At 35.0% G+C, this 23,250-nt stretch overlaps 2 protein-coding genes and 1 pseudogene across 5 annotated transcripts; all 3 read left to right on the top strand.

The window, feature by feature from the left end:
- The first annotated feature begins 11,045 nt into the window (after positions 1 to 11,045).
- On the top strand, positions 11,046 to 11,635 carry LOC145075601 (formyltetrahydrofolate deformylase 1, mitochondrial pseudogene; annotated as a pseudogene). Its single transcript, XR_013692470.1, has 3 exons — positions 11,046 to 11,216; positions 11,297 to 11,370; positions 11,449 to 11,635. The product of XR_013692470.1 is annotated as a formyltetrahydrofolate deformylase 1, mitochondrial pseudogene (transcript).
- A 45-nt stretch (positions 11,636 to 11,680) lies between these two features.
- On the top strand, positions 11,681 to 12,292 carry LOC145073800 (formyltetrahydrofolate deformylase 2, mitochondrial-like). 2 transcript variants are annotated; one of them, XR_013691546.1, is made up of 3 exons: positions 11,681 to 11,781; positions 11,858 to 11,944; positions 12,038 to 12,288. XR_013691546.1 is itself a non-coding variant. In XM_079020297.1 (3 exons), the coding sequence occupies exons 1-3, from the start codon at positions 11,738 to 11,740 to the stop codon at positions 12,182 to 12,184; spliced, it is 282 nt and encodes a 93-aa protein (XP_078876423.1). In that variant the 5' UTR covers positions 11,689 to 11,737; the 3' UTR covers positions 12,185 to 12,292. The 2 variants fall into 2 exon arrangements, 1 of the variants encoding a protein (XP_078876423.1); XM_079020297.1 differs by having other exon boundaries at positions 11,689 to 11,785; positions 12,038 to 12,292.
- A 6,839-nt stretch (positions 12,293 to 19,131) lies between these two features.
- Positions 19,132 to 21,633, top strand: LOC145076727 (WRKY transcription factor SUSIBA2-like). Of its 2 annotated transcripts, none has more exons than XM_079022528.1 (4): positions 19,132 to 19,432; positions 19,517 to 19,639; positions 19,847 to 20,358; positions 20,814 to 21,633. In XM_079022528.1, exons 1-4 carry the CDS (start codon positions 19,202 to 19,204, stop codon positions 21,334 to 21,336), a joined length of 1,389 nt encoding a protein of 462 aa, XP_078878654.1. In that variant the 5' UTR covers positions 19,132 to 19,201; the 3' UTR covers positions 21,337 to 21,633. The 2 variants fall into 2 exon arrangements, with proteins under 2 accessions (XP_078878654.1, XP_078878653.1); XM_079022527.1 differs by having other exon boundaries at positions 19,844 to 20,358.
- The last annotated feature ends 1,617 nt before the right edge of the window (positions 21,634 to 23,250 follow it).

Genomic DNA, 23,250 nt, shown 5'->3' with positions numbered 1-23,250 from the left:
AATGACTAAGGGCTTGTTTGATATGTAGCTGATTAGGTCCGGTCAACACTTTTGGCTGACTCGGTCCGGTCAGCCCGTTTGATAAAGGGCTAAATATGTATGACCCTGTCCAATGTTCTGATTCGGTCATGGAAAATTGGTTGATTCGGTTCTAAGTAAGAAGGTGACTGACTGGAAAACTTCCCCATTTTGTCCCCATCGTGAACGATAGACGCTCCCTTCTTCCATCGACCCTTCCTAGTTTGCAGCCTCCTTTCTTCACCGTCTCTTTCCTCCGCCTCCATAGAGAAAGAACGTTATCTCCATACTGTTGCATAAACCTTCCGACCTACTGCAACCGGCGACCGCCCCGTCGTCTTCCTCTGACCAGTCGACCGGAGACCATCATTCTTCTGACCAGGCGAATATATTTCCCAATTTGCTCTATTTTTGCTGTTCCTTTTCGATTTTTCTATGAATTTTCGATTTTGTATTTTAAAGGAAATGGTTTCGTATGAATCGTAGTAGTCGTATGAGCAGGAAAAAAAAGTGCACAGCAAGTGTTCGATTATTTGCTTATAAGAGTGACTAATTAGTATAGATTGTTCTAATTGCTGGTATATTCGTACTGTACAAGATTTGATGCATTTGTGGGGGTTAACTGATGCATAGTAATCAACAATACTATAATATTCATAGCCTTTAAAACAAATGAATCCTAAATATCTATTTCCTAATACACTTCAGAAAACTAGCTTAACTTGGTCTTGCTTTGCATACCAAACGTGTTGTCATCATTTTACTTTAAAACAAATGAATCCTAACATGATCTGTTGTCATCGTTTTACTTTAAAGGTATTATGTGGTAAACATTTACAGCCAAATTAGATCTGATCATAGGTACTAAGACAAGTTATAACACTTCAATTCTTGATTAAACCTCGATTTTGTATTTTGCAAGGCGGAGGAAGTGAGGGCCAAAACGTACAAGGGTAATATGGTCATTGTTCATCATTCACTACAGTCAGTTAGAAAGATAATCAAACAACAGAAACTCAGTCAGATGTCGACACAATCAGAACTTCTAACCCAGTCAACTTCTAACCCGGTCAGCTCTAACCCAGTTAGCAACTATCAAACGACCCCTAATAACATATCCTAACAGCTAATCGACAATCCTTGAAGCTCTCTTAGCATTATTGATTACATATTGTTGATCAACTTTTCGTAGTCTATACTCTCTAAGATTTCATTCTCGATATATATCTTCGCCAAACCGCTAAGTCTTTCTTGGGTCATTGTGGAGCGTAAGTAAGATTTCACAAATTTCAATTTGGAAAAACTCCTTTCTATAGATATGACCGTTACTGAATAGTCAACAATATTCTATATGCAATGCTTGCATTTGGAAAATAATCAAGTTCTTTCAAAAACTTCAAAACATTTGTTAAATTCATTGGTTTCCAATGTCTCAAATAATTTCAACTCCGTATTCCTCGGCATCAATATCCGATCTTTCTTCAAACTTGAGTTCTTTTTCAAGACGATGACAATATAACTTAAGATCTTTATCTTCAATTCCCCTCAAATTATGTGGAAATAAAAAAACCAAATACTTTATCATACTCTTTGAATTGTTCAAATCATGTCTCAAGAGAAGAAATAGCTTGATCAACAATGTATAAGAAATAATTGACTCTGAAATTCTCTTCAGGTGTAAATTAAACTTCTTCGCTACTTGAACTCTCATCAAACCTTTTTTTCATTTCAATCAAACGTTTTTTGTGGAAATATTGGATCAATACCCATTTCAATAACAATCTCCTTAGCTTCAACAATCGCTTTTAAAAACCAGATCATCTATCATCCTTGAAGTACCCAATCAATTTGTTTATTTCTGTAATAGCATTTGATTGTAACTTCTTAATCACAATATTCACACAGTTTAGTACTTCATACAAAACAACGGTTGATACCAAAAATTCAAAGTCACTAAGTTCTTTTTCTGCTAGTGAAGTTGCTTCACCTGCAGTTGCAGCATCATTATATTTTTCTCCAACTTGAAATAAAGCTTCCCGTACATACACAAGTTTTGGTTTAATAGCCTTTAAACTCTCAACCCGGCTTGCCTAACGAGTTTGACATAACGACTTAAGACTCCAAGCTTTAACATTATCTGTCAGATTTTCCTACCTCTTAGTAGAATTTGCAAAGATAGTATAAATACGTTGGATGAATCCAAAAAAGTTCTTTCCTTTAACACACTTGTTATCCATATCACATAATGTTAGATTAAGAGAATGTCAACCACAAGGAGTGTAAAATGCTCTAGGATTTATATCTAAAAATCTCTTTTGCACTCCTTGGTGTTTTCCTTTCATGTTTGATCCATTATCATAGCCTTAACCACGCATATCATCAATTTGAAGACCAAGAGACTTTAACTCCTCAAGTGTAATATCAAATAATCCTTTTCCAGATGTATCATCAACATTCAAAAAACCTAAAAAGGACTCCTCGATAGTAATAGAATTATATGATAACTTTAAATACCTCACTATTATAGTCATCTGTTCTTGATGACTTGAATCGGGAGTACAATCAAGTATGATTGAGTAGTATTTTGCTTCCTTTGTCTTTTTGATAAGTTCTTTTTTTAATTTCTTCAGCTAGCAAAGCTATTAGTTCGTTTTGGATTAGGTGGCCAAGATAATGCACATGAAGCCCTTCACTTGTGATCCATCGCACATGCACTTTGATAATCGGGTCAAATTCTTCAAATATTTCAATGACACCCAAAATACCCTATATGTAAGATGATCTAAACACTTTACAACAGAAATAAAATACCTTATCTAGCTCTTTCGAATATACTAGCCATTCTCTATCATACTTCTCCAAATTTGATAAAGTTCTTGTATATAAAGCTGCAGAAAATCGTCTACCAAATTTATCGTAGGGACCATACATAATACTATTATCTCTTTGTAACACTCCGTTTGAAATTAAATAAATACATCAATGGATAAAAATTAATAAACGAATAGTGGCCCTAAATTCGTAATAAGTTACCAGTGTGTGTCATAAGGGCTAAAGAACATAATTCCTAGAAATTTGGGGTCTTTATTGTAATAAAGTTTAGAAAGCAAGGACTAAAGAGTAAAATGGGGACTTAAATTGTAATGTTTAGAGAAGGAAAGGCTGAACATGTCAAAAGTTTGATTTTTGGGGGCTAAGTGTAATTCCATGAATAAAAGGTAATTTATGGATTAGTTTTGCAAAAGATTCTCAAAGCGGAGGGCTGTTTGGTAAATATTGGACCTAAATTGAAATGAATTTGGAATGTTGAGGGCTAAAAGGGTAAAGTATGGATTCATCTTGAAAGAAATTGATAAGGAGGGGCTGGAAATGTAATTATGGGGGAAATTGTATGTGACCGGGTATATAAACTCGTCACCTTCCCAAACCCTAACCCTTAATGGTAACCTCATCAGCTGCCACCACCACCCTTATGCCTCCCTTCATCACCGACGCCGCCACAGCTGTTGGAGTCGGAAAAACCACCACCATGTTGAGTGTTGCTACTGCTACTATTCCGTAGTTGCTGAAGACGGAGACCGACGTGGGATGTCGTCATTTCGGTCGGAAGTGAGTAGGAACGAGTCACAATCGCCCTACTGTTGCGGTTGTTGTCGATCGAAGAAGCGTCAATCGCCAGACGCTGCGACTATCCCTGCTGGAGAAGAAAACCGTGGAGGAGCCACCACCATCGGTTGAAGACGCACCACTGTTCCACTGTTGCATCCGCTGCCACCATCTTCTTCTCTTCTTTCCATTAGCGACCGCTAGTGTTGTTGATGTTGTCACCGTGCACCACCAGGTGGGTGGTTGCATCCAGATCTCCAAGAAAGGACGTGTGGGTCTGTGATTCTACTACTAATGTGCATGTTGTGTGTTGTTTGGCCGGATTTCACGAGAAAAGCCACCACCACCACCGTGAGGTGGTGGCTACTACCTTGTAACACCGCCGACCACCACAAGGGTGGTTGTGTGTGTATATTATTGTGTGTGTGTGTATTTTGAGATATTGTGTTGTATAATTGTAACTGGTGACGAAATAATCAAAAAATTCATAACCACCACCGTGAGGTGGTGACTGCCGCCTTCTGTTGGATTTGGTGTCTAATCCCATAACTATAATTGGGATGTACTTGACCCGATTGTAGTATGGTCCTTTTGGGTTGCCTTCATCAGTGCAATTTGATAGGATGGACTTTTGATAATAAGGTTATTTATGATTTATTAATATTATAAGTATAATATATTTATTGAGAAATCATATTATTTAATTAGTATTGGTTAAGAATTAATTTGGAATTAATTTTGTGATCAAAAGAGAATAATTAAATATATGGGGATTGATTATGTAAATCAATGATTCTTATAGTATGGGATAATGATCCATGGTTATTTAGGATGGGCTAAACCAATGAGATAGTGCATGGATAGTCCATGTAGGTTTAACCCATGGAGTGTGGCCTGTTCGAATTGAGAGCCAATCTTCTTCTCTAGGTGTGAAATTATACACTTTCAGTTTTGTGAAGGAACATTTCTTTCAGGTGTTTCATCGAGCACCTGGAGTGCATTGTTCTCCTCCTTCATTTTCTGATTTATTTAGTAAGAGTTATCACCAATGGAAGCATACAATTCCAATTTTCTGTCCAGAGACATCCAATTCAGCAAATAGATGAACATGTATAGAGATGGGAATAAGAAATTAAGGAGTTAGAATTAAAATAAGGGAAAATTATAAGAGACTTGGATACAGGCATGAGGAATTGTAGGTGCTCTGCTTATCCATTATCATTCCCTTCACCTTATCCCACTCCTCACATTCTTATGCTTTTTAGTCCTCTACCAATCCTCCCAAGATCCTTCCAGAAAAGGTAATTTTGCATTGTAAATCGATTGAAGCAGTAGAAGGTGGTGGTGGCGGCTGGAATCATGGTGGCAGCAGCAGATGGAGGATGTAGTGGTGGTCGGAGGTTGCTCCGGTTGCCTTTCTTGCTTCCTTCTTGCTTCTGCTCAGCGAGGATGACGAGAGGGAAGAGCGATGGACGATGTCAATGTTGGATTAATGTCTAAGTCCATAACTGTTTTGGTATGTACTTGACCCGATTATGAGCATGGTCCTTTTGGGTTGCCTTCACCATTGCAATATGTAGGATGAATTAAGGAAAGAGAGGTTTAAATATTTTTTATTAATGTATTATGAGAATAATATTTTAAAGGAGAAATCATATTGTTTAATTAATATTAGTCGAGAATTAATTGATAATTAATTTTGTGGCTAAAAGAGATTAATTAAATTCAGGGGATTGGACTGCAATTATTGGATAATTGAGTTATTGGGCTAAGGAATGCTAAAGGAGTAAGGGGTGAACGAAATTATGATGGAAGCCCATCATATTTTCGTCCATGGCCTTATCCAGAAGGTTCCATGGGCTGCTTAGAGTTTAAGCTGTCCATTAGGGTTTTGACTGAAACCCTAGCAGCCCACACAAGTATATAAAGGACCCCTTAGGCCCCAAAAACGTGGACAACTGATTCTCTAGGGTTTCTAGTCGTTTTTGGGCAGCCTCTCTTCTTCTCCTCTTCATCCAAGTTGCATAAGGTGTTTGTGACTCCATTAGAGGTGCAGCACTTGAGGCACTAAGCTTTTGAAGCCAATCCAAGCAAGGAATTGATTGTTATTGCTATATAACAATCAAAGGTAATTCTATAAACCCTAATTCAGTTTATAATATGTTAGATCTAAGTTTATTAGTCTTGGATTCAAAGCATGTACAATAGAGAAACCTAGATCCAAGCATTAGGGTTTGTATGAGCACATAGGATTGTTCTTATGCATAAAACCCATCAGTGGTATGAGAGCCTTGATTGGTTTCAGTTGTATGTGATGCTATGTTGAATTATTTACTGAAAAATGATTTTTTGGCCTCTGCCCGACCTGACTCGGTGAGTCAGTGGATGAACTCGGCGAGTCTGTCTGACTTGGCGAGTCCAGTCCCTGACTCGGCGAGTCCACGGGTCAGACAGAGGGAATTTCGGGATTTAACTGCTGTTTTGAGTTGGATTTGATGTTTAATTCGTTTTTTGAAGTTAAAATCCAATTTTTATCTTAAATTAATGATTATCCTTGCCAAAATAATAGATAATTTCAAATCTTTTAAATATTGGTTGTTTATATGATAAATATGGATTATTTCAAATTTTTTGGTAATTATCTAGTGACTAAAATAAGATTAGGTCAAATATAGATAATTATGAAATTAATTGTTTAATTTATGTTATTTGTTATTTGATCCCTTATGTTTTGAAAAGTTTCAAAACTTGCCCTCAAGTTTTGGAATTTAAATTTTGATTAAAAGGTTTAATTTTGAAACATTTAAATTCTGAACTCTAATGTTTTGAAATGTCTCAAAACTTGCCCTCAAGTTTTGGGATTTAAAATTTGATTAAAATTTTAATTTTGAAATGTTAAATTCAAAAACCCTAGTAATTTGAAAAGTTCAAATCTCACCCTTATGGTTTTATTAATTAATTAACGTGTATAATTAAAAGTGATTTAATAAATCCATAAAGTTTTGGTTTACATTTAATTAAAAGTATAATTCACTAAATTAAACCACCTAGTATTTTAAAAGTGTAAAATACACCCTATACTATATATAACATTAAAATTCTAGTATTATATATGTATGAGTAAACAGTCAGTCTTACCGTTAGTAGGCCTCATTCACGAAGCTGGTCTATAAGGGGTGTTTAAGGAAATTGCCCATAAAATGGCGATTGAATGGGTATCCACTCTTACCCACCGCACTCTTGACTAGTGGAGGGTCGTTAGCCGAACGGGTAGGATAGGACAGAAACCTTCCATTATAAGTATAATGAAGTACAAAGTAACTAAATGCTTTTTCAAATTCCCAAATCATAGTTACTTTAGGAAAAATGTGAAATTGTATGCTAATCCATAGAATTACACTTCGTACCCCTGTCAAACGTTAGTGGAGCGTGTGTGGTTAACCGGCACACTAATTTAGGGATGACATTGGTAGCGAAGGGTGACTCGATGTTTGTCATAGATCAATGGAGCGTGTGTGGCTAACCGGCACATTGATTAGGTGATTGTAGCATTGGGTGCACCACGTGATTCGTATGGTTATTCACACCTTGTTTGTGATCCTCGGCATCCCAGTCACAAATAGTAGGGCATAATCGAGATTAAACATGCCATTGAAAAGTTCAATGAATCTCAAAAGATCTAGGAGTTTCAATTCATTTAAAACTTAATCTTCCTTTTCGTTTTTCATGGTGGAAATTGGTAAATCGTTATTTACCTACCTTCAAATATTTTGCAACTAGATTACGGCATCCCTTTTCTAGGTTGTAGAGTATTGTGTTGGATCCTAGCTTGATGTTTCATTTGGGTGTTGCATCAAGAATTCTAATCATCTTAACTTGAATTTTCTCCCGTTTTGTAGATGTCTACATCTTACAATGGTCTTCCCAAATCCTTTGGAACAAGCTTTCCAAATGAAGAAGACGTTCCAAGATACGATCAAGGAAATGAGAGTCATGATTCACTTCCTCCACCTCCTCCAATTGTTCTCCCTGACCCACAAGTTCAAAGGCTTGAAAAGTTCGAGCTCACTCAAGCCCTTTTGGCAAGTAAACACGAAGATGGGAAACCTGTGTGTGCGCACGTCTTAGAGATGAAGTCACACATTGATAGGTTAAACATGTTGGGTGTCGAGATTTCAAGCGAGTTGGCTGCTGACTAGGTTCTTCAGTCACTTCCTAAATCATATAGTGAGTTCGTTAGAGAGTACTATATGATGGATCAAATGAATTGGCGTGCTGGTCAAGCAAATTTGTCTAGTGAATTAAACTCCCAAACTTCAATGGACACTGGCAACATTGGAAATCCAGAAAAAACTAAGTCTGTGATTGTCCGATGTGCTGTGCCAAAGGAGTCCATTTGCTTTTATTTCCAAGAGAAAGGGCATTGGAGACGAAGCTGTCCTAACTACCTGAGAGATCTAAGAGATGGGAGAGTCAAGACGTATGGCTCTACTTCAGGTAAAATCCATTATCTAACTCTTTTGAGTTCCTATTCTAGATTCTTAATACATGATGTGATAAGATTACATTTTGATGTTTTGTAGGATCGAAGAAAAGAGAGGAAGCTTGAGAAAAGAAGTGAGCTGAATCTAATTATGAAGAAATGGATTTCGATCGCATTACTTGAAGAATGGATTCTTGAGCTACTACTTGGAGTTAGAATAGATTGTTAAGAAATATGTAATAACATAGTTTTTTCAATTGAATTGCATTGTAAGGACAAATGTTTTCCGCTATAAAATGAATTTTGATTTTATCTTATTTATTTATCCTTGCGATGGCATGTATGAAAAACTGATGTTTGAATGTTTCTATTATTAGCAATAATGGATTTGATTCTTAATTAGGTTAATTGTGGAAGTGTCAAGAGTTTACCAAGTAAGGAGAGTTTCTCATCACCCAAGTTTCAATTGGACAGAAACTTGGAATCATGCAATATGTATTGTATAATGAATGAAAAAATTTTCACATTTGGGAAACTTAGACTAATTCTTTGACAAAGTGTCAATTGAAGGACTAGGAGGATCACGTACACTAGGTTGTGCGTTGATCAAGTCCACCACAAGAGTGACAAAGATATTCGTCATGATTTACTAAAGTTTAGTAAATATGATTATACTTATAAGATTAAGTGTAATTCTAAGTTGATTGAAAGAGTTTCAATGAATAGTAGAACGAATAAAGAAGAATCAAGTAGGCAGAAAGATAAAAGTTTCTCCTTTCTAAGAAGAAGGGAGAGTACCTTTTATTGTGTTTTATGATAAGTCATAAAGATTAAGAACCATGTCTCAATAAATCCTCTAAGTGAGTCTTGGTACAATTGCATGTCTAAGAAGAGGAATCAAGTATTGTAGAAATGGTTAACTCAATAAGTCAATCATACTTCGTTCCAATATCAAGTCTTAGAGTCAAGATTGTGACTTGAGTGAAAAAGTCTTATGTAGGTTTGTAACACTTATCAAATGTAGAATAAGAAAATCTCTTATTCTTGTACATTTGAGATTGGTAAGTTGTGATGTCTTGGATAAGACAAAGACCAACTAGGACCAACTTGTGAAGTGTTCTTGTCTTGATAATAACTGCACTGACTCTTGAATATTTGATTGTCAAGAAATGTTTCTTGACAAAGAGAATCATATATGTCAAGAGTTCAGTGGGAGTTTTAATGTTTTTGAAAAAGTTTCAAGAACAAATCAAGAATAAACCCTATCGATCATCACTAGCACACGACTTGAGGTTTACAACCTATCGTGTTGACATTATTTTGTTTTCTATGTCGTTCCAATTGAGTTAATTGTGCATGTGAGTTCTATGAGTTCTCATTTGAATGCATAAATACAAAGTAACTTGATCAATGGATAGTACATTGATATGTAAGGATAAGTTACTAAACTACTTGGAAGACATGGTGGGCACTCGTGTTACCATAAGGCAAGAAATCAAGATTAAGAAAGTTCAGTCCATATGAGTTTGGATTTGTCGCAAACCTTGGTTTTTGGCAAATTCACATGGATAGGAACTCATACACCATAAAGTCTAAGTGTCATAAGATTCCCTCCTTCATGAAAATGATTGTGAGGAAATGCTTTCACTAAGAGAGATCTTAAGAAGATAGCAATTGTGAAAATTGTATTCTCAAATTCGATTATGGTTATGGCATCCATTTCCATAGTTCGAATTGTGAGATTTGGCAATTAGGTTGAACATTTGGAACTTAGTAACATAAGTTCTAGATTGTTTAAACACACATATGAGCTATCTAAGGCAAAGGTGTATAAGTTTAAGAAGCTTAGATAAAGGCTTATTGAAGCATCTGGTATTAGAAATATGAATTTCAGAAATTCAATAGGCATTGTTTTATGGAAGTTCATTTGTTTTCTGAATACATGTCAAAGCTAGTGGGAGCATAAATGTTATGCTTATATGATAATCATCATGATAGTGGGAGCATAAGTGTTATGCTTGTATGATTATTATGGCAAGTATTGCAAGTTAGCAATATTAATTATAGAAAAACAAAGATTCAATTTGCAAAGTTGCATGGGTTGAAAAGTTGTTTTGATATAATTAAGGGAGAGCACTACTAGAAAAAAGACCTTTAATGACGCGCTTTTTACGACACGCGATAATTAACGATACGCAAAAGGACGTGCCCTTAAAATAGTGTCATCTCTCCAAAAAATTTAAGGATTTACGTCACGCTTTATTGCGTGCCCTTAATTTGGTGTCTCAAGAAAAAAAATTAAAAACACGGAGGGCGCTTTATCTTAAACGCGCGTCGTTTGTACCTGTCACTTTATAATTTTAATGAAACGCGCTTTTAGTAGACAAGGGGGGAAATGAAATCCCCAAAATTTTGAAAACCCGCCTTTTTTTTTCTATCTTCTATCTATCTTTCATCTTCAACCTAACAAGGACGAGCATTGCACTCTTGATTTCCCTAACTCTTTCTCATTTTCTGATTCAAACTTGAAAGAATCGAACCTAACAACCATCGCTGCTTTCGCTAATATCCACTCCGACCTCTTATGAACGCAAATGGTAAAGATCTGCTTCGATTTCCCGATTGGTCTTCATCGACGGTGGTGGTGAGTCGGAGGTGCCATGTTGATGTGATTATTACAATCGATTGCCGAAAATGAGAAGATTTAGGGTTTTTTTCTTGGTCCAGTGGAATGACTTCAAAGGAGGTTCATATTTCTTTTGTATGTTTTTTTATCCCAATCAATGAATGGATTTTTTCTCCTGTATACGTTGGGCATCTTTCTTTTTTTTATCCCAATCAATGAATGGATTTTTTCCCCTGTATGTTGGTTTTACAAGTGCAAGTATATTAATCTACTAATAATCCGAACTTGACATGCAGTTGATAAGTAACAAGTAAGAATAAATTGTGTTTCAGTGAGTTTGTGTTCGACCCAATTAAATGGCAGCGGAAGCAAATGAACGAGGACTTCCTTGACCTATCAAAGATGTTCAATGCAGTTAAATCGCTTGTTCGAGTGCCTTCTGTAGACCCCAAATATAAAATTGCTCTTCTTGCTTCTAAGCAGGTTCTTCTTCTTCTTTCTAGAAAAAATTGTTAGTGAAAACCAAAAATAGTATTACATTAGTAAGGAGGTTGCTGGTGCAGGACCATTGTCTTGTTGATCTACTGCATGCTTGGCAAGATGGAAAACTTCCGGTTCAGATAAGCTCTGTAATCAGGTAAAGCATGGAACTTTTTTTTTATTTGTTATCTTTGACCAGTAAATGATGTGTATAATATGTCTGTATTTTGAACAGCAATCATGATAGGGTGGGGAATACCCATGTGATGTGGTTCCTTGAAAGACATGAGATTCCATATCATTATCTGTCCAAGTCAAAGGAGAAGAATGTAGAAGATGAGATATTGGGGTTGGTTGAAGATACAGATTTCTTGGTCCTTGCTAGATACATGCAGGTAAATGTTTTTCTAGTAGTAGTATAGCAGCAGGATTGGGAAAAAGTTCTTATTTGTTTATTTACCCAGGACAAGTGTTGTCTGGAAACTTTTTGAAAAGATATGGGAAGGATGTGATCAACATACATCATGGCTTATTGCCATCATTCAAGGGAGGAAATCCATCTAGGCAGGCAGGTTCTGTGTTCTAATTTCCAAATTCTGTTTTAAGCTTTTTATGTTTTTATGTTTTTTACTGGAGAATGACAGGCTTTTGAAGCTGGGGTCAAATTGATTGGTGCCACAACCCATTTTGTCACGGAGGAGCTTGATGGGGGGCCAATCATTGAGCAGATGGTAATCAAAGAGTTTTAAGTTTCTCAGTATCAGTAGTATGCAGTATATATATGCTAAGGTGAATAGTCAAATAGTTTCTGTTTGGGTTTGCAGGTTGAGAGAGTCTCGCACAAGGATAATTTGCTGAGTTTTATTCAGAAATCTGAGAATCTTGAAAAACAATGCCTTATGAAGGCAATCAAGTCATATTGTGAGTTACGCGTTCTACCTTATCAACACAACAGGACTGTTGTATTTTGAGTAAGCTCAAAATGATGCTGATCAAAACTACAGAGTCCATTATATTCCTTGTGTTGCAAAGTTTTTGTATTTCATTTTAATTATTCATTCTAATATAAGTTGTTCTTGTTCCAATCCAAGATTTTTTGTTATTCCCTTCTTGGAATCGATAAAAAACCATCACTATCTCTAGTGGTGGCCATTACTCTGCTTCTGTGAAAACTATAAAATGTGCAAAACGAAACATAATTTTCACAACACATGGAAAATCAACACAGGTCAGCCTAATGAAAACTTAAGTAGTGGTTTGGTTTGGTATGAAAAAAATGGAATTGCTTATGGAAATCATTGTTAACCTCACTAATCAACAATTCAAAATCAATATTACTAAATACTAATCTAATGGTATATAAAATTTTCATGTTGCATAAGAATCATGATACACAATAAAAATCATAATACTTAAAACAAACTATTACATTTGAAAAGTCTTGCTGTTACTAGGAGGAGTCTTGAATTGGGGAAAATGGAAAGAAGGAAGGAAAGAAGGAGAGGTTACAGATAGACTTAAAGAAAGAAAGACTTAAAGATCAATAACACGAGAGAGATTCTGAATACGATTGACCAAGAAATCCCCTTGCTTAATAGTCGCTTGATACAGAGCATTCTTTGCATCTGGGCGGTTGGAAGGGTAAAAAAACTGCCAACATTCTTGCAGTAATGGCATCTGCAGCTGCTGCATCAGGTGATGATAGGCGTGTCCATTTTTCTTTCTAATTATACCATCTATTTTTTTGAATGGTTATGTGTTGTTGATTGATGTGGATGTATCATAATGGTGTATGTGGTTATGCACATGTTTCTTATAACTATAACGTGATTGTTGTTGTACTTATACATCCATAGACAGTTCATATAAACTAAGAATGCTTCATTTACAAAGCAAAGTGTGACACTTGAGTTAACTTGCTTCTAGGTTCTTCTTGGACTTGGATATAGCAGCCCCAAAGATCACCATTCCAACTGAATATTGTCCAGACAATCTTCATCCCACAAAACTCTTGCTTGACCTGGGAAACTTGATAATCCGTACTCAGTTTGGTCCATAGTGATTTCTCTTTGATCAGCCCAAATATCCTTGATTGATAACTTTGTCCGCCCTTGGGATCAAGCTGACTCTGAGGGTTGGTTAGATGTTCTTAATTGGAAGCTTGGTTTGATTCCTAGAACCACTCATGCTTTCATCCAATCCAATCAGCATTGTGATTTCTTAAACTTTTGGAATTTTTTGTTTATCGTTATTTTGGTGTAGGGTGTGGGAAATAGGGAAGCTATTTGGCAGAGGAGATATTTCTTAATCGGAAAGGGCCAACTTCAGGAAGATCACCTTATCAACCAAGTCTTTTCAAGATTTTGTGAAATTAGGCATAACCACAGACAAGATCAGAAACCTACTGATTTTGGTGAGTTTTTATTACAATTCAATTAATTTATTCACATAATTTTGATCATTTTTTTATTTTAATTTGTTATATCAGAGCTTGAAATGAGATATTTTCGATAGTAGGGACAAAATTTACTACATATAAGAAGCTTATGGCTTGATCATATCAGAAAAAGAGGAAGCAGATGAAATTCAAGGTACTTTTCATCAATCATTTTACTGTTTGACTAAGTTTTTTAACCTGAACTCTCATTGTTCATCATTTTAACTTATCTTTTATTTGATTTCATAATGCATCACTGTGTCTTTAATTCTTATCTCGTTGGCTTGGTGTATAGATGCTTCATGAAGGATTATGCATTGGTATGGATAGTATGATCTTTTCCTTCATGTATATATAGATTGTAGAATAACTTTTTTAATGTTTTGCAGACTGACATTGTGACCGGTGATATTAATTTGTAATTTTTTTAATTAAAATGAATTATTTGTATTTGACATATTAGTGAAATGAATTATCTTTGTTATTTATGGTATTTTATTTGTATGACATTAAATTTTATGAAATGGATTATATTTTTTGTATATGATATTTTATTTTATATTGTGAGGCATTAAATGCAAATTTAATTTGAAAATTAGTAAATCTATAAAAAATAAATTTTTTTTAACATTTAAAATAATGATACGCAAACATGCGTGTCATCTTCATTTATGACATGGCCTTTCTTGACAGAGGCTTTCTTGATACGCATTGCGTGTCATTAACACGCGCGTCGTAAGGTTACGACACGCGAATGCGTATCGTCTTCCTTTATGACAGGGCCTTCCTTGATACGCATTGCGTGTCGTAACTGCGCGTCGTAAATGCGCGTCATAAATGCGCGTCGTAAATGCGCGTCGTAAATGCGCGTCGTCTCTCTTTATGACAGGGCCTTCCTTGACACGCATTTGCGCGTCGTCTGAGCGTTTTACGACGCGCAATGAGCGTCGTAAAAGGCCTTTTTTCTAGTAGTGGAGAATATTATACATCGTTTCAAAATCTAAAGCTTAGATTGAGAAATTTTAATATCTTCAGTCAAAGGGTACATTGTGTGTTCTCAAATTTCGATAATGATTACGGCATCCCTCTTCATAGTTCGAATTGTGAGAACATGACACATAAAATATTATGGCAAAAGATTGGTAAAGTATCATATCTTTATGTAAGACATTATGAATCGTGTCCCATACGCTTCGGGTATAGGATCGATTGCAAATGCTATAATAATTTACCATTCTAAAATTTTCCAAATGTCTAGCGCATTAAGAGGGAAAAAGGACTAGAATTGGTTTTGACTAAAATAATTGAACAACTATCAAAGGACGATCCAAAGTTCGCTGAGGATTGGTCGCTTGTAAGTAGTTGGAAGTATGGTATTGGATGGACCATATCGACATTATTATGAATAGATAAGATTCTATTAAGAATGAGTTGTCATATGGAAAATGTGGAAATGTTTCCATATTGGGAGTTGGATATTGAGAGTCTATGCCTAGATTAGAAACTTTTATGCAGGAAGGATGTTCAAATGAATGTACTTTGAATGTGAGACTTCACGTCTATGGAATTGTCTTGTAACAATTTCCGATAGAGTACTTTGTAATTTCATTGGCCAAGTCTTGGTGACTTTTGTGCTATGACTTTGCGAAAGGATCGTTACGTAAAATGTTAGAATCTAGCATATTCTAGTAGTGGCAAGAACCTTGTGTTCTTACACTAACAATGGGGATTAAGGAATTATGAAATGAGCATCATTGAAAAGGTTTATTTCACAAAGCATGGACCATAGGAAACAAAGTGTGCATGCTTAAAGCATGGGACAATTGTTGTTGTAATTCAAGTAATGAGTTGATTATCCGAAACATTAAATGATAAATAATGAGTGATCAATATGGTGGATAAATAGAAGTGTTTTATATACTCTCACAAGTTTGGGGCCATATAGGATTAAGTATTATTGTTATGTTTCAGCTTGCATGTTTTGACTTCCAAAATAACTAGGTTATTCAAACATCCACAGTCAGTCATACGTTGGGAGTAGGTATGAATAAAGACTGTCATGAATCTGTCTGTAGATTGTCTGAAGTGTTTAGACATGGCACAAGTTTGCAGCAGAGTTCATGAGTGCTTTGATAAGATTAGAGTATTGGATTAAACCCACGCTCACTTGGATCACTTCATGGATTTATCACGAGTGATTAGTGAGACGATAATATTGTATATTCTTGAAACCGAGACGTGTGAGTTGTTATTTGTTGGTCGGTTGCACATTGATAATAAGTAAACGCACCGGTAACTTGGTGTTATAAAACTTATTGTTGTGTGTGATTCGATCAATAAATGCAAGCAAGCATTTAAGTCGAAGTTTATCCATTCCTTTTACCCAAAGTGGGATAAAAGCGATATTTGTGGGCCTCTCGATGATTTAGTGATGACACTAAGTGCTTGGCCAAGCCGGGACTAAGTTGATGTGTTCAATTGTAGTCTGTTGTCAGTCGTCATAAATCGGAAGTCGGGAAACAGTATAGAGAGAATGATTAAAATTCATGTCTTATGTCTATACGATATCTTGAGAATGGAGGAATATATAATCTCTTATCTAGAGGACACGCTATCTGATAAGATCAGAGTTGACAGCGGCTTTTGAAAGATACGATTGCTGATCAGGTTCTAATGTCATACGGAAAATAGTTATTAGACTTATCCAAGTGGGAGACTGTTGGATTAGTGTCTAAGTCCATAACTGTTTTGGTATGTACTTGACCCGATTATGAGCATGGTCCTTTTGGGTTGCCTTCACCATTGCAATATGTAGGATGAATTAAGGAGAGAGAGGTTTAAATATGATTTATTAATGTATTATGAGAATAATATTTTCAAGGAGAAATCATATTGTTTAATTAATATTAGTCAAGAATTAATTGATAATTAATTTTGTGGCTAAAAGAGATTAATTAAATTCAGGGGACTGGACTGCAATTATTGGATAATTGAGTTATTGGGCTAAGGAATGCTAAAGGAGTAAGGGGTGAACGAAATTATGATGGAAGCTCATCATATTTTCGTCCATGGCCTTATCCAGAAGGTTTCATGGGCTGCTTAGAGTTTAAGCTATCCATTAGGGTTTTGACTGAAACCCTAGCAGCCCACACAAGTATATAAAGGACCCCTTAGGCCCCAAAAACGTGGACAACTGATTCTCTAGGGTTTCTAGTCGTTTTTGGGCAGCCTCTCTTCTTCTCCTCTTCATCCAAGTTGCATAAGGTGTTTGTGACTCCATTAGAGGTGCAACACTTGAGGCACTAAGCTTTTGAAGCCAATCCAAGCAAGGAATTGATTGTTATTGCTATATAACAATCAAAGGTAATTCTATAAACCCTAATTCAGTTTATAATATGTTAGATATAAGTTTATTAGTCTTGGATTCAAAGCATGTACAATAGAGAAACCTAGATCCAAGCATTAGGGTTTGTATGAGCACATAGGATTGTTCTTATGCATAAAACCCATAAGTCAGATGGTAGATGGTCAGAGTAGGGGTGTTCCAACATTCACTGCGGTGGCGGTGTGAAGTGGGTTTTGCCAATGGTGGGTGGCAGCTCTGCTGCCCGGTTATTTTGGCATCCGGCGATTCACGACGAGAAGGAAGGGGAAGGCTGCAATGTTGATGGCATTGGAGGTGGGTTAATATGGTCCTTTATTATTTTGGCGGAGAAAGAGAGAGAGAGAGAGAGAGAGAGAGAGAGAGAGAGAGGGGTGGGACCCATTGCATATTAAATATTATTTATCTATTTATTTTTAAAAAAAGTAATTGAATACCTCATGAATGGTCCCTGTGCAGTGAAATGACAAAAATGCCCCTGATTTAACGGCTAAATGGTAACGGAGTTAGCCGAAAGGACCAAATGTTAAAAGTTTTGAAACCACAGGGACGACCCGTGAGGTTTTTGTAAATTAGGGACCAAACTTGATATTTTCGAAAACCACATGGACCATTTTTGAAGTTTTGTCAAGATTTTATAACCATAGATTTGAAAGAGTTTGAAAAAAATTTGAAAAAAACTTAGGGTGTTACAAAAGAAGGGTAAATGGTTACCCTTATGCCAAATCATTTATTATGCTACATGTAGGATCTTGATTGTGTCGGTTTAGGTTTTAAAGGAGATGTACCGAACAAATTGCTTACTTTTTTCCTTTCTCATTTTCCTTCATCAGGAAACCCTTTCACCAATTTCTTTCTTCTACACTTGAAAAATGGCAATATACACCATCGTAGATCTATACTTCCAAGGTATCTTTAGCAGGTACCCAATAATATACACTGATGGTATACCTAATAAGCTGGTTAACATTGATTTCATCGGCATGGATAATGATGAGTGTTATGCGTTCAGTTAAAGATGCACAGATGAAAATTGTGATAAACTTTATGATTTTATTCTTGATATTTAATTTTCAGAAGGTTTGAAGTTAATTCAAATTAACATTGACCATGCCGAATACGTAGGCATTGGCACATTGCGTATGAATATGGTGTTGAAATCCATATAGACCATTTCGGAGTTACTAATATGTAGGAACGATTGGTAGAAGACAAAGTTGAAGTAGTTCATGATATTCGACTATAAAAAACACAATGATACTCCAAACGCAAAAAAATAACACAAAGATAGTCCGAACGAAAAAAAAAATAACATATGAATAGTTTGAACTAAAAAAAATAACACAATAATTGTTTGAACGAACAAAAAGATAGAAAAAAACAACTAAATAACAAAAACAAAAATAAAAAACAAAAAAAAAAATCAAATTAACCAACATAAACCAAAAACCATCAAATAGGGGAAGCAATCTGGGGAGTAAATAACGAATTGCTCTTAAATTAGGATATATTTGAAAATTTTGAAATACCTTGTACTCTGAAAAATAAGATAATTTTGTGGCGTCAAACACAATTTTAAATTTGTATTATGGAACAAAGTTTTTTTCTTTAATTTATGTTTTCATTAAAAACCAAAAACTTTCAAATACTCTTGACGAACACATATAAACACTCAAGATATTAGGTTTTCTTTAAAACTATTTTTTTTCTAAGTCAAAGTGCACCACATTATTAAGTGGATAAAGTTTAACTTTTTTCAAAAACACTCGTACCATTAACCCGTATGTGGGTTGTAGTCGGACAGTTGTCACAGTTCTCTGTCGTTCTAATTGTAACAATCATTAAAATCAAATCTATGATCATGAACTGGTCCCAAAGACGAGGGTTCTTTCTTCAGTTCACCCATTCTAGCTAAGCAACCAAGTCCAAGTTTGACTTAGAGAATTTGTCAACGGTCAAATTTCTTGTTCTTATTTCACTTGCTAAAAAGTTAACACAAAATCTCACCTTCCCAGAAACCAACAAACCCCCGCAATTTCAAATCATTTAAAAGCAAAATCCCAAAACATAATGCACATATCTCTCTTTGTTTTACTAGGTCTCTGACTATTTTGCTGATCATATCAAGACTTTTCTGTTTTACACAAGTAAATACAAAAAATAACAACCATGAATTCTTTCGGTGGAAGATTAAACACAAGAATTTCTTTTGACAATTCTTCAAGAAGTCTTGTTTCGAATGACAACAAGAACGAAGAACGGAAGTGGGATTTGTTTGAGTTCAACAACGGAGTTGAAAGTACAAGGCAGTCTTTTATTACACCGTTTTATACTTCTCCTTTCACCTCTACAAACCCAAATCAGTTCTTGGATTCTCCTTTCTTCTCCTTCAATTCCAATGTAAGTTTTCCTTTTATAAAGAAAGTATTGATCTTTGATGTGATTAGGTTAATGGGTAGTTTCTGATTTTGGTTATTGTCGCAGATTATTTCATCTTCAGGGAGTTATTCTGATTTTCATTTCAAGGAGGAAAAAGCAAATGATACTAATTTAAATTTTCAATCTCAAATATGGCCTACCTCATCTTCCATTTCCGGAAACAAGAAGGTATGTGTGTAGTTTGGCTTTCTTTATATTTTTTATAGCAACATTGTCAACGGTTGTAAATTGAGTTCTTAATATGTATATCGGCATGTTGACTTTTTTGGTCAATTGTTGTATTCTTTTTCAGTTTATCTACTTAGAATTGTGCAATGTTAATAGAATTAGATTTAAGAGGTGTTGATGTTTTGTTGCCTTTTTGTTTTGAAGCAGGAAGAATCTACGAAGAGTCAAGCTCTGGATTGGAATGTTGAAAGTCAACAGAAACCAATTGACTTCTCGATAGAAATCGGCAAAACTGAACCAAAATCCATACAGTCACCTCAAAGCCATAGTAATTTTAACTCAATTCAAGCTACTAATGAGCAAAACCGATATCAAGATGGTTACAATTGGAGAAAATATGGTCAAAAACAAATCAAAAGAAGCAATAATCCTCAAAGTTATTATAAGTGTACTTATCCTAATTGTCCAACGAAGAAGAAAGTAGAGAAGGACTTGAATGGGTTTATCACCAAGATCATTTACAAAGAAAAACATAATCATACAATGCCTACAAACTTTCAGAAATCTTCCTCAAACTCGTTTAACAACACAATATTTGAGCATTCAAACCGTTTCCAGCCCTATTCTGAATGTTCCTTCATAGAACACGAGCAAGAGCTTGGATCTTTGATTTGCAAATCGAGAATTGATCATGAAAATGAGCCCGAGGCTAAAAGATGGTAAGGTTTAATTTCTTTTAATTACATATATATCAGTTTCTCTTGCATGTTATGAAAATCCATAAATAAAAAGATAAAGTAAAGTACAAGTTCAAGTTTTCAAATTATTTCCTTACTCCGAAGATATTGTGATGTATCTTTTACATGTTTGACAATACCATTGGGTTGGTGAGACCATTAAGGTAGTTTATATTTGTAGACCCTATTGTTATAATGTGAAGATAACGATTACATTTTATTTGAAGACCCTATTGTTATAATGTGATGGGAAATTAATATTTAAATGGATATGAGAGAGAAAATGTAAATGTTATTTCAAGACCTTATTGTTATGATGTGATGGGAAATTAATATTTAAATGGGTATGAGAGAAAAAATGTAAATGAGAGATACCCAATAAATAACAATTAAGAAAACTGAGTCACATATATGATATTCTTCTTTTTCTTTTGCAGGAAATTAGATGAGGTTGAGAGTGAAGCGATCTCTTCTAGTTTGAGTAAAACGCTTGAAGAACCAAGACTAGTTGTTGAAACCAAAAGTGATATTGATATACTTGATGATGGATACAAATGGAGAAAATACGGGCAAAAAGTAGTTAAAGGAAATATGAATCCAAGAAGCTACTACAAATGCACATACATAGGGTGTCGAGTACGAAAGCTCGTCGAACGAGCCTCACATGATTTTCAGTCCGTGATCACGACCTATGAAGCCAGACATAACCATAGCGTGCCTATGCCACGTCGTGGTGGCAATTACGCCATCAGCCAAACATCTACATCTACCACAACCACAGCCACAACTAGTAACAATTGTGGGGTCGTGATATCTAGGCCTTTACCAAACTACTCAAATAACTTTCATGGTAGGAAGGGTTTCACCGGTAGTCAAACTCATATTCTACAAGCATTAGAGAACTCGAAAAATTATAGTTATTCTGAAAAATCGTATCTGAATCTAGCACCGGAGCGTTAGTGTCAACTACTAAGAAAGAACCCGAAATTGACTTCATTTTAACTCGTTTTTAGACTAAAATCATGATTACGTTTGTATCTTGTATCTATTGTATAATACTCTAGGAAATAGGTCTATCTGTGTTAGTTTAACCGTTAGAATGTGAAAATCCTAGGCTTCAAATGTGGACATCATTTTCCTTGCATGTTGATACATTGTGATTTACTTTTACATGTTATTGGTGGGGACCCCTAGGATGACTTTACCATATTTTTGCGTTTTCATGGATTATATAATTTTTACCGACTTTTTTGATAACATGTTGATTTACAGCGACAACCTAGATAAGCATTCATGAATTATCAAAACTAATCCTATTGACTACTAGAGTGTTGGGCATTAGCAACGGCTGAAGTCATATGGTAATTTGTTGTTAATGTCAATTGACAACAGAATAACAACAAATTTTGCAGATAAAACGAATGTCTCACTAGTTGACATTCTTTTTCTTTAGTTCGAATTTTACATGTGTATAGTTCCACCAACTAAGTAAACAGGGGCGGAGCCAAAAAATTAAGATAAAGGGGGCTTATATCGTAATTAGATATTAAAACAATTTTATATCCAAATATCATAATAGAGTCTGTATAATTCAAAAGGAAATTGAATAAGAATTATATCGATCTTTGTAAAAAACAATCTTTAAAATTTTCAAACAATCAAAATGATATTTGTCTTCCGTTAACCTATTATTTTGAAAAAGAACTAGTTAGAACATAGATAATATCATATTATATTCCATTTTAGAAGAATGCAATTAAATAAAATTTTTAAAAATATACAAAGTAGTATATCACTTTAAGTTTAATTGTAATTAAAGTATTAGTTACAAGTTACAAAAGAATAAAATATACAATAAGAATTAAAAAAATTATGTTTTTATTGATTAGAAATAGCAATATAGCCAATAACTCATAATTTGATCCTCAATAAAAATAGTTACGCTATAAGATCAAATTAAAAAGCTATTTTTAAGGTTTTTTTATTGGTTGAATTTATATTGTGTTTTGAAAAACTAAATTATAAATAATTTATTATATATTGAATTTTACTAAAAATGTTTATAGGATATGTAAAGAATGTCAATTTAGCAACAAACTGAAACAAGACTTGACCAATTAACATGAAGAATAAGGTATAAAATTAATAGGCCATTAAAATAAAAATATTTGGAGTAGAGGCAGTGTGATTTTAGACAAAAGTGGGCCTCAATTGGTCATAAGTCTCACAACTTCATTGTTTTCTCATAAAACAATTGATTTTATAAAAATAATTGGGTGGCTCACTTTAATAACTACACATGAGGGATAAGTATTTACTCGTGAAACGACCCAAAAATACTACCCAAAAATTTTTCGATTTTATTATAACAAAACCATGAAACTGAGTATCACATAATAAAAAAAAACCATATGCTGCGTGTTCAAAATCCATAATGAAATACTGTGAGAAAGCTGTATCACAACTGTATCCAAACATATCAAAAACTGAATCAACTCCCAGGACAAAACTAAAGTTGTGGTGTGTGCGATGTCATCATCCCGAGCTCTTCCCTTTGCTTGCGGAAGTACCTGAAACCAAAACTGAAACTGTAAGCACGAAGCTTAGTGAGCTCCCCCAAACTACCACATACCATGCAATAACATATAAAGCACATACTGGGGCCTTGCCCCCTCCATCGGACCGAAGTCCGAAGCTGAGACTGACTGGGACCTTGTCCCCTACATCGGACCGAAATCCGAAGCTGACTGGTCATATCATCACATATCAATTAGCATAAGCACATAACTCCTGTCTGAGCCACGGAGGCGTCAAACATACAAACTACTGCATTGGACCGAAGCCCAAAAACTACTGCTAACTGAACGGGCCGGC

Source organism: Lactuca serriola, chromosome 9 (genome assembly GCF_051521515.1).
Source record: "Lactuca serriola cultivar US96UC23 chromosome 9, Lser_US96UC23_V15, whole genome shotgun sequence".
Classification (NCBI taxonomy): Eukaryota; Viridiplantae; Streptophyta; class Magnoliopsida; order Asterales; family Asteraceae; genus Lactuca; species Lactuca serriola.
Note: the sequence above shows the minus strand (reverse complement) of the source record. Positions and strands in the feature narration are given on the sequence as shown.

Bases quoted from the DNA above. Each gene is read 5' to 3' on its own strand.
- LOC145073800 (XM_079020297.1), top strand. From the start codon at position 11,738: ATGGCTTATTGCCATCATTCAAGGGAGGAAATCCATCTAGGCAGGCAG. The intron at 11,786-11,857 runs GTTCTGTGTTCT...GGAGAATGACAG, and splicing joins AAATCCATCTAGGCAGGCAG to GCTTTTGAAGCTGGGGTCAA. The intron at 11,945-12,037 runs GTAATCAAAGAG...TTGGGTTTGCAG, and splicing joins GGCCAATCATTGAGCAGATG to GTTGAGAGAGTCTCGCACAA.
- LOC145076727 (XM_079022527.1), top strand. From the start codon at position 19,202: ATGAATTCTTTCGGTGGAAGATTAAACACAAGAATTTCTTTTGACAAT. The intron at 19,640-19,843 runs GTATGTGTGTAG...TTTGTTTTGAAG, and splicing joins CCATTTCCGGAAACAAGAAG to CAGGAAGAATCTACGAAGAG. The intron at 20,359-20,813 runs GTAAGGTTTAAT...TTTCTTTTGCAG, and splicing joins GAGCCCGAGGCTAAAAGATG to GAAATTAGATGAGGTTGAGA.